The sequence below is a fragment of the Benincasa hispida genome, chromosome 11 (assembly GCF_027475165.1).
Source record: "Benincasa hispida cultivar pf3 chromosome 11, pf3_genome.v1.1, whole genome shotgun sequence".
Classification (NCBI taxonomy): Eukaryota; Viridiplantae; Streptophyta; class Magnoliopsida; order Cucurbitales; family Cucurbitaceae; genus Benincasa; species Benincasa hispida.
This window is the reverse complement of record NC_143488.1, coordinates 36,635,165-36,647,173: the sequence shown is the minus strand read 5'-3', so window position 1 is coordinate 36,647,173 and position 12,009 is coordinate 36,635,165. Positions and strand designations below refer to the sequence as shown.

Sequence of the window (12,009 nt, the reverse complement as noted above, 5' to 3'; positions counted from 1 at the left end):
AAGTCCGGTTCGTCTAGCTCCACCTCATATATGAGATCAAGTCTGGTTTGTCTGGCTTCGCCTCATATGCGAGATTAAGTCTACTTTTCCTGGCTCCATCTCATATGCGAGATCAAGTCTGGTCCACTTGGATCTACCTCATTTGGAGATCGAGTCTAGTATGCATAGCTTCACCTCATATATGAGATCAAGTTCGGCTTTCCTGGCTTTGCCTCATACATGAGATCGAGTTTGCTTCATAGTTCATCTAGCTTCGTTCCATCTCCAAAATTTTCCTGACTCCATTTTATCTCTAAAGCTTTTCTAGCTTGGCTTCATCTTCCATGTTTTCCTTGCTCCACTCCATCTTCAAAATTCGCCTACGTCTGCTCCATCTTCAAACTTTGCCTGGGTCTACTCCATCTTAAAAGTTTTCCTGGCTCCACTTATTCTCCAAGTTCATATCTGATGTGGTTGGCTTTGCTCCATCTCTAAGTTAATTCTAATGTGGCTGACTTCGTTGCCCCATTTCCAAATTTCGTGTGGCTGGCTCTATCTCAACTCCAAGGCTTAATTTTGATGACTTTTTCATCATCTTTGCCACAGGAAGAATAAAATGGTAAGAAGATTGGTCTTCATCTTTTAGGATGATTAAGCACCTTTATGTCGAGGCAAGATATTCCATGAAGTACAAATGGCGGAAAAAGACTTTTCCTGTAATAAAAAAAAAGTAAAGGTCAGTTTTCAAGTTAACAAAAATGATTGTAAATGTAATACATTGCTAAAAATAATCAAGGACATAAATAAATTCAATGGACCAGGTTGAAGAAACTGGCAATCACTCTTGTAGGTTACACAACCACTAAGGGATGTGTCTAGTAGAAGTCAGGTTGTTGACAATGAAGCTAGAGCATGCGACCACTCCCGCAGGTTACACAACCACTAAAGGATTTGTCTAGCAGGAGTCAGGTCATTGATCATGAAGCTATAGCACGCAACCACTTCGGCAGGTTACTCAACAACTAAGGGATATGTCTAGGAGGAGTTAGGTTGTTGATTGACAAAGAGATTTACTGTCGCCTACAAACCCTTACTAATAAAATGAAATTTATAATACCAAATCCTACTCCTGTTACTACGATGAAGAAACAACAGTGGTAAATCCGAGTCAATCTGCAGAGAGGTGCTAGCATGAAGTTTTTGTTAAATTAATTTAACTAATTAGAGCACTAAATGTGGGGAGGGGGATTAGGTGTGGATAGTGATAATAGTGCGAGAAAAATAAATGCAACAGATAAATGTAACATAGGATTGAATTTATCTAGTTTTGAAAGCAAGAGGGATTCATATATAATTTCGATATCTATTTTAGTTAATTAAACATGCAATTGATTTATACATGCACAACGACCTATTTAGCTTAACTTAACACAATGACGCTATAAGCAGCTGAATTGTTCGATTAAACTAAGCAAATGTCGTAAATAATAATTTAAAAGCCTTGAGCAAAGCCCTAATTAAACTACATGCCCCTAAATCTATTGGTTTGATAGCAGCCATATAGAACTAAGAACATTTGCATTAAGCTTTAGGATTCCATTGTATGATTAACCATTTAGGTAGCCTAACAAATTAATCAATTTTATTGAAACTAACTAAAGCATGCATTATAGGTTAGCCATAAATACATAATTAACTAATTTTTACTTAGGTGATTATAGCTAGACATTCGAGTGGTGAACGTGACGAAGCTACGAATCAATTAACAAGAGCAACACACATTTACGAAGGATAACCATACATAAACATGTACTTAGAAATTAAAATAGATTCAAAGAAGGCATAAAATCAACACATATTCAGTCCAGTCCACTAAAATCTCGTTATATTAATGGGTTCTTGCTTCCGAAACCAAATAAAACTATACCTCTACAATTCATAGACAGAGTAGAAGAGAAGTCCAATCCATAAGCTACAACCCAAAATAAAATAAAGATCTAACCCAATGAAGCTGGAAAGATAGAAGAAGAAGAAATTTGAAAGGATACACTAGCATGCAATAGAAGTAAACAAAATCAATAAGCACTCTTATTTCATTTAATTTGAGTTTTAAAGCATAATTTTCAGAAAAATACTAGTGGGTTTTATGTTACATACCTCTTGATGAATTCTTTAAATTCCAAGTTGTTCTTCACTCCAATTCAACTCCAAATCAATTGTGAACCACCAAGAGATCTTCTCTACTATTCTCAGTCTTGAATTTGAGTGGTGAAACTCAGACTTGAGTGAATTTGTTGAAGGCGTTTTATGGGTTTCAAGAGGAAGAAGAAGAAGACTGCAGAAAAACTAATTTCTTTAGCCAAAAACTCTTTTTCTTCTTCAAGTCAAGAACTTTTGATAATCCTTAGCATGCAACCACTGAAGCTCTTCATCAAAGCCAATAGCTAGTAGAAAATTGAAGTGGATTTAGGTGGGATTTGTTGAACTTATAGGTAGGACACATCCTACTTGCTTCAAATATGAGAAAAACCCACTTTGAAGTTTAGTTTCCAAATTTCTCAATTTCTTTTAATTAATTCTAAAATTAATCAAAAATTGATTTAATTAATTAATTAATGTAATATCAAATATCAAATTAATCACACACTGAATTTAAACATGAATACTACTCATGTAATTGATATTTAAATCAACATTTAAATTATTAACTCTCCAATTTCATTTAATTTAAAAAAATTAAACATTAATTATATCAAATATAGTTAAGCAAACCTTAATTTGATTTTGAACTAATTCAAACTCAAAAACCCTAATTTCAATTTGTATTGTTCAAATTGAAATTCAATTTGTATTGTTCAAATTGAATTTAATTGAACCATTCAAAATGAAATTCAATTTGAACAATTCAAATTGATATCATTCCAAATTCACTCAATTTAATAATTCAAGTTGTTCATGTTTTACGAGCCAGTAGAGGGACCTTATGGATCTACAGATCATGAGCTCCAACGATTAAGATTAATTGGCTAAACTCTTTAGACAGAATTAATCAGTATTCGTTAACTACTACTATAGCTCAATAGTTGCACTCTCCTTACTGTAGATATATTCGTGTCCACACGATATAACCATAACTAGTAAGTCAACTCTTCACAAGTTGTTCGTAATACCGACTGGGTCAATGTGTTGTTTTATCCTTGATATTATGTCTTGTTTCTTAAGTTCTAACTGATCCTCTAATGAACAATTGGATTATGATCCAATAAAAAAACCGGATTCCTCTCGAGCTAGTGAGAGGGTGGGGTCCCTTGTTCAAGACTTGGATTCAGTACTTAAGAGAATAACCTTTCTCCTATCCCTAAATTGGGTAGGCGTGAATTTCGTCTTGCACCCTATGTCGCCAGCTATCTATCCGGTCTTACCCCTGAAATGGGAAGCTTATTGAGCCGTTGCTGTTGAGTCAATCCTCATCTATGCAAATCTAAGGATAATCTTGAATAAATAGGAGTTCATAGTTAGCTCAGGATTAAGATCGAGTTACCTAGATCATTAAAAGAAATAGTCAGTCTTAAACAGTAAACAACGTTATAAAGTAAGAGTGACTTATTTCTAAAGAAAATCAGATATGAGGATTTTCATGAGCAACAGAATGATCGTTCTAAATTCCATTCGTATATGAACAAACATAATTATAGTCACGAAATGGAAACCTATAGGTCATGTATAAAATGAAATTACAGTATGCTTTTCAAGAAGATCAAGGGATAAAGTGTCATACCTTTGAAGACTCATCTTCAAATTCCCTCGATCACAAACGCTCAGACAATCTCCAAGACTACAACACACGAACGCTCAAACTTAGCGACCGCAACACAGCAGATCATAACGACCACCACACGAACACCATGAACACAGCGAATGACCTTCAAATACCTTGATTTAGTCGAGTTGAGTATGACACCACCACAATGGCTATCTTGGTATTCTCGATGTGAGAATCCAGAAGTGTTGGCTCTATGTGGACTTGGTTAGAGTAGGAGACTAGAGGAATAACAATCGTGTCAACGATTGAGCAAGTGGGAGATGATAAAGGTCTATCGTATAGACGATGTCCAATCGTTTAACAAACGCTTTGCGATCGTTTAGCAAAAGCTTCGCGATCGTTTAGCTAATGGCCAGCTGAATGAACTATCGTGTAGTGTCACTCCATGCTCGTTTAGTCTCTCTTCAGCTATCGTTTAGTGAATCCTATTCACTTGACAACATTTCCGTGAGAACTTTCGAGAATAGAAACTGTTTCTCAAATCTTATTAAAATTAGGAAAAAAAATTTCCTTTTATCTCACAGTTACCATGAAACTACCAATAACTTCCCTCTCAATTGGTTATTAGAGAAAACGAGATAATTATCCAATAATTAATATTATTATCAATATATGTGATAACCAATTTACCATAGTATATTAAACCTATAGTTTTAATATTTCATCTCATGAAACATATAAACCATAGTTCTTTTTCTATTTCATGGTACATAATGTAAATCTCATTTACATTGATCCTCCACTTTATGTATCTCATACATCACACTGATCATATCATATATAATTGAATTTCCTCTTGTCAATTTGAACATTTCAAATCAACACCAAGAATTGATTCTCAACTTAAATCCATTGAGCTACCAAGGGGACTTTATGGACATGTAGCTCGAAGCTCCAATGGTACGTGAATAACTGACTAAACTCTTTAGTCACGGGATTCACCATCCATTAACTGCCAGGCACTACACTAAAAATCGACAGCTGAACTCTCATTACTACATATATATTATGTGTCCATATCAACCAATCATCAGTGCAATAACCCTTCACAGATCGCTCGTAAGTATAGCTAGGCCAATAACCGCTATGCCCCTATAGTTACATCTAACTCCTTAAGTAGCACTGATCCCTTTAATGAACATAAGTCATAGTCTTACTATGACTGAGTCCTCTCTTCCAAAGAGAAGTTGTGGCCACTCTGTTCAAAACTCGGAATCAGCCCTTAAGGGAGCAATCTATCTACTTACCCCTGCCTCGAGGAAGGACTGAATTCCATCTTGTGTAACTGAGTTCCCAACTCCCAAATCAGACAAATCTCCAAAAAGGTAGGCATGTTGAGTTGATAATTTAGCCGCTCTCACCCATACTAATCAAAGGACTGTCTCAAAGGCAGGAGTTCCCAAAACACTCAGGATTGAGGTCATGTCGTCTATGGTCGTTTAGGTGAGATGTAAGTCTCAAGTATCAACGACGTTATATAAAGAGATGAATCATCTCGTGGTCCGATCTTATGCAAACTCTTTGTATAGGACACCCTCGCTCGCATGTCTCTACATGAATGGTCAGGATCTACCATCTGAAGTAGTTTACAACACTTGCAAACCTCTACAAAGCGGGTCGTATCTGTAGTGTCACCAGGACTATCTCATACATATGCTTAGGTTTTCATACAATAACCATGGAGCTTTGTTTATTGGATATCAGTAAATGCCAAATAAAATAACTCTTATTTTATTCATAACAATGTGTACAGATTACTAACTACGAGATTCTGGAAGAATTAGGACACCTATCCCAATAATTTATTGGTCCAAGCTTATGGAAACTCATTGCATAGGATGCCTCTGTTGGGAATATCTTAGAACTCGTAGTTTGTGTTAAACATTCTATTTATCAATAAAATATTGTTGAGTAACTTATTCAATAAAGTTGTTGATTTTGCATTCTATTATGAAAATCTAATAAACATATCCATGGCTATCGTGTGAATACTTTAATTTTATGTGGTGACATAAACAGGATCAAGTTAATATTATACAGCCTAAATGGTCTAATAAATATATGGATGAAATTGGGTATCTTATCCTAGTAACACTATCGGATGCGGCCCATTTTGTAGGTAATACAGATGATGTGATCGACAAATCATTCATGTAGAGACAGATGAGTGGAGGCATCCTATGCAATGAGTTTGCATATAGACCGAACCACAAAATTGTCACTTTTCTTTATAACGACCATTTACTGTTAAAACTGACTATTTAATTTTAAGTAACCTAGGTTAACTCGATCTTAATCCTGAGGTAGCTATGAACACCTGTTTGTTCAGGATTATCCTTTGATCTGCATGGGTGAGCGTAGTCCAATAGCACTGCTCAATAAGCCTTCCATTTTGGGGATAAGATCGGATGAATAGCTGGGGACATAGCCGTGCAAGATGGAATTCACTCCTACCCGATTTAGGGTTAGCAGATAGATTGTTCTCTTAAGTACTGATTCCAGGTCTTGAACAATCGGGGCCCCGCCTTCTCATGATAGAGAAAGGACTTGATTCATAGGTATTATGAATCAAAATTGTTCATTAGAGGGTCAGTAGGAACTTAAGGAACGAGATGTATTCATAGGGGTAAAACAGTGATCTTGACCCAACTGTGATTACAAATGACATGTGAAGGTTCGACTTACTGATCATGGTTATAACAAGTGGACATAATATATCTATAGTGAGGGGAGTTCAACTATGGGATTTAGTGGAGTGACCCATTAGTTAACGAATGGGGGTTAATTCGATGTAATGAGTTTAGCTAATTAATCTCGGATTGTTGGAGTCCATGATCTGTAGGTCTGTGAGGTCCCCCTACTAGCTCATAAATGGATTAGCTTTAGAGTAGCATGATAAGATAATTTGAAATGTTCAAATTAGAATTAAACGGAATAGAATAATTTATATTTAAATATGATTAAATATATGAAGGTTGGTTTGTGTAAAAATTAATTTAATATTTGATATTAAATTAATTAGAATTAATTGAATTATTTAAATAATTATTTATTAATTTTATTATAAAATTAATTTATGAAATTAATTTTACAAAACTAATAAGATTTTCAATTTTAAAATCAAATTGGTTTTTGAAATCATTTGATGAAAAATTGAAAAATAAGAAAATCAACACAAAATGGAAATTTGGATTTTCCCATTATCATCTTCAACTAGCTCATAGAAAACCTATTTACATTTGCTTCAATAACTCCAAGCATGAGTTGCATCACATGCAGCCATCTTCTTTGCATGATAGTGTGGAATAAATAAAAAAGATTGGAGTGGAATTGAGGCATGCAATCGATAGAATTTTTGCTGAAAAATTCTTGTTGAAGAAGGTGTTCTTCAAGTGGGTTGCTGCTGTGAGTTTTTTTCTCCAATTTCCCTTCATTCAAGTTTATTTTGAGTCCCAAAACTCAATCTAAAGCTGCAAAAGAATAGTGGAGAAGATCTTGAGGTGATCTACAACAAGAGTTGGAGAAGTTTGCAGCTGAAAATCGAAATTTGAAGAAGTTCTACAAAGTTATAATTTGAAACCCACTTGTTTCTACAATAGCATACTTTAGTTACTGTCAAAATTAATGAATTAGAGTGCTTATTGATCCTTGTTACTTCCATTGCTTGCTATACACTCCAACAATTGGTATCAAAGCATCATTTAAACACTCAATTTGGTTTAATTTTGGTGTGGTGGGTGTTTTCCATGAGTTATATGAACATGGTGCACTAATATGGTTTTCTGATTTTGGCATTTAATTTCTCTTTAATTTCTTGATTAAATTTGTAATTAGCTCTTGATTTATGAGCTTATATGTGTTCTCAAGAGTCTATAATTTATTTGGAGTCATTAGAGTTGAAATTAAGATGTAATTGAAGAAACAAGTGAAGAAGGTCGAGCTACAGATTCCGGTTTTTCAGCTTCTGCTCAAATATCATCATTGAGGTATAAATGCTAAATGATCGTGTAGCAACAGGTGCTATACATTAGCACTACACGATCGTGTAGCTTTTTGTGGGTGCCCAACGTTGTCAACAGACGCTATACGATAACATTACACGATCGTGTAACTCTGCCCGACACTAGACGATTGCAATACACGATAGTAGCAAGATGATGACGATCATATAGCTCTGCCCGACACAAGATGATCAGTACTACACGATGAGCCTTAGCAAAATTTTGAGCATGGACCGAGAGCAGTCAGTTCGACCGGTTTTCTCGAGGTTCTATTTGGTTCAGCCTCAAAAGGTTTTTGGCTGGTCCAGTTTAGGCTTGGTTCAAACTTTTTCAGTCTGGTTCAAGTTGTTTGGGTTCGGTTTGGAGCTGTTCGAGTGGTTTAGAAGCAGTTTTGAAACTGTTTTGTAATATTTAGGCATTTGTTTGCTTGTTTATGCCAAAATTAAAACCATATCAGTTTGTGTTTAGTTATTTATGTATGTGATGTATGTAATAATTAAATAAATCATGTATATGCATACAGTATGTCATGTAGATTTAAAACCTCACCATAGGAAGCATGTTACATGTATTGAAAGTATGTTATAAAATGTTATAATATATAATATGCATGTTAGGGTTTCTTTTATTTAATATAATTGTTACATTAGATATTGAATGTCTTTTATTTAATATAATTGTTACATTAGATATTATAAAATTGGGTTAGACGTTTAAAATCTATAACGAAGAACAGCTGCATGCTCACTTAGGTTAACAACTAGTTTTAATCGTTAAAATAGATTGTTACCTTATAAAATTTGGTTACAAACTCAAATCGATTCATAAACCTATCTAAGGTTGGGGGTGCTTAAGTTGACGGTTTACGGAACACCTTCTACCTGGGGGTTACGACCGAAAGATTGAGCGTTGTTAACTGATTTTATGAGCTTGCATGAGCAGTGTGAGGTTTAAAAATGATTTAAACACTTAGACATCGTAGGGTTATATCTAAATATAATTGTTATACTTGGATAAAAATGATATAGACTTAGGTTGTTTAATTTTAGTTGTTTTATACATAAGTAAATACCCAAACATATAGAATACTTCAGTGGGAGATTAACAATATATTCGATATATAGTTATTAGCTCTCATGTCCTCAAGAGTTCACACATTGAGATCCATGCTCGACTTCGTGTCACTTTTACCACAACTACTCCAATCAGAAAGTGTTTGCATGGGTCAATAACAAGGTGAATGAGGGAAGTAGTTCATAGTAAGTGGCTGAAGGAAATGTGTCAACATTGTCCTACGGTCTTCTCCATTAGTTTGAACCGTGAGATTCCTATGTTGCGCCTGCTGTCGTTTTTAGGCGGCACTAGCTAGTCGTTAACTACGACAATACCCTCGGAGGGTTGTAACATAGGATTCAAAACAACCCAGGCTTCAGTAAAATGAATAGGGTCTTATAGTTCCATCTTAGGTATTGTCTTCTATTTTGGGGGCATATTCATACCGTTCTATAAGATCTCAAAATGACGGGTCACACTTACAAGAATTACTAATTGTTAGTAAAGATCTTGATCGAAAACGATTACCAAAAGAATTATAGGAGTAAAGAGTTATTCTGATATAGTATTTGGTTAAGAATTGTCTTGCTTCAGTGAAGGAATTCTTGATTGCCCCTCGGTAGCAATTGTTCTAAATCACTAAAATATCGTTGCAAATAGATAAAGATTTATTGAGTACTTTATTATTTTTCTAAAATTGGATTTAGATGTATTAAAATTTAATAGAATTTGTTTAAATTATTTCAGCAATGTCGAATTCGATCATACAATTGCTAGCTTCCGATAAATATAACGATGAAGGATATTCAAACTGGAAATCCAACATCATTACAATATTAGTTGTGGATGATTTGAGGTTTTTTGTTCATGGAGGAATGTCCTCCGGTTCGCAGTACAACCGAAATGTTCGGGACATCTATGGTTGGTGGGTAAGGGCTAATGAGAAAGCTCGGGCCTACATCTTAGCAAGTATATCTGATGTACTTAATAAGAAACATGAGGTTATGCCCACCGCCCATGAGATAATGGCGTCGCTTCAGGACATGAAGCCATTAAGTATGTCTACATTACTTGCATGAAAGATGGAACCAACATTAGAGAACATGTTCTCCATAAAATGGTCTATTTTAATGTAGCTGAGGCTCATGGGACAATAATAGATGAAACAAGTCAAGTAAGTATGATATTGGAATCTCTCCCAGAGAGTTATCTGCCATTCAGAACAAATGCTATTATGAAGAAAATTACTTATAATTTGACTACGTTGTTGAACACGTTATAGACATATCAATCTATGATGAAATTGAAGGAGAAAGAAATAAATGTTATTTCTAAACTTAAGAAGTTTTTTAAGGGGTCAATGTCTGAAACAAGACCCACTGATAAAGAAGTTTGTTCCTTCTTCTTCGAAAGAAAAATCTGTATAAATGAAGAAGAAAGGAAAAGGGAATAAGAAAACCACTGCTAAAAAAAACAAAAACAAAACTCCAAAAGGAAAATGTTTTCATTGCGGAGAAGATGGGCACTAGAAGCGTAACTGCCCAATAAGAAAGAGGAAAAGGCGAAACAAGGTAAATCAGATTTACTAGTAGTTGAAACATATCTAGTGGAGAATACTCACCTTACCTGGATATTGGATTCAGGCACAGCTAATCATGTTTTTACTTTTCTATAAGAAACTAATTCTTGGAGAGAACTTTATGAACAGGAAATGACTTCCAAGGTGAGAACGGGTGAAGTCATTTCAGCTCATGCAGTGGGAGATGTGAAGCTATATTTTGGAGAATCTTTTATCTTACTTAGGAATGTATATTATATACCTAAGATGAAAAGAAACTTGATCTCCATTTCCTATCTGCTAGAAAATATGTATAGAATATCTTTTGAATCTAATAAAGTGTTTGGTTATTCAAGAGGTGTTCATATTTGTTCTGCAAGACTAAAAAATAACTTGTACATATTAAAATCAATTGAAGCTAAAGCCATTCTAAATATAGAGATGTTTAAAACAGTTGAGACTCAAAATAAAAAACGAAAAATTTCTCCTAATGCCTATCTTTGGCACGTCAGACTTGGTCACATTAAACTCAACAGGATTGAAAGATTGGTAAAAAGTGGTCATCTAAATTATTAGAAGATAGTTCTTTACCTTCATGTGAATCATGTCTTGAGGGAAAAATGATAAAAAGATCTTTTTCTGACAAAGGTCTTCGTGCCAAAGAGCCTCTTGAACTTATACATTCAGACCTATGTAGTCTGATGAATATAAAAGCACGAGGAGGCTATTAGTATTTTGTCAGTTAATTGATGATTATTCTAGATATCGCTACATTTACTTAATTAGTCATAAGTCTGAAACTCTTAAAAAGTTTAAAGAATTTAAGATTGGGACAAAAAATTTGTTAAGTAAAAGAATTAAAACATTTCGATCTGATCAAGGTGGTGAGTTTATGAGTTTACAATTCTAGAACTATCTAATAGATCATGGAATTCAATCCCAACTCACAGCACTTGGAACACCACAACAAAACGGTGTTGCAGAAAGGAGAAATCAAACCTTGTTAGACATTGTCTGATCAATGATGAGTTATGCTCAGTTACCTAAATCCTTTTGGGGGTATGCAGTACAGACTGCAGTATTTATTCTAAATGTTGTTCCTTCAAAAAGTGTTTTAGAAATACCATATGAATTAGGGAAAGAATGCAAAATTAGTTTACCTCATTTCCGTATCTGGGGTTGTCCAGTAAATGTGTTGGTACAAAATCCTAAGAAATTGGAAAAACATTCAAAATTACGCCTTTTTGTAGGATATCCCAAATAAACAAAAGTAGGATTGTTCTATGATCCCCAAGAACACAAAGTATTTATATCGACAAATGCTACATTCTTGAAAGAATATCATATAAAAAATCATCTACCTCGCAGTAAACTAATATTTCAAGAAATGACCAAAGATGCTACAGAAATATCAACAAGAGATGTTGATCAAGCTGGTCCATCACGCCCATCCCAATAGTTGAGGATGCCTCGACATAGTGGGAGGGGTTATCAACAACCTGAATGCTATATGGGTTTAACAGAAACTCAAAACATTATACAGGATGATGGTTTAGAGGATCCATTAACCTTTAAAAAGGTAATGGAAGATGTTG

At 34.5% G+C, this 12,009-nt stretch overlaps 1 protein-coding gene across 1 annotated transcript; it reads left to right on the top strand.

Moving 5' to 3' along the window:
* The first annotated feature begins 9,605 nt into the window (after nt 1-9,605).
* LOC150032603 (uncharacterized) lies at nt 9,606-9,935 on the top strand. The gene has a single exon (XM_090306955.1). It carries the CDS (start codon nt 9,606-9,608, stop codon nt 9,933-9,935), a length of 330 nt encoding a protein of 109 aa, XP_090163081.1.
* Nucleotides 9,936-12,009: the final 2,074 nt, after the last annotated feature.

Excerpts from the sequence above, each read along its gene's own strand:
- LOC150032603 (XM_090306955.1), top strand. The coding sequence starts at position 9,606 with ATGTCGAATTCGATCATACAATTGCTAGCTTCCGATAAATATAACGAT.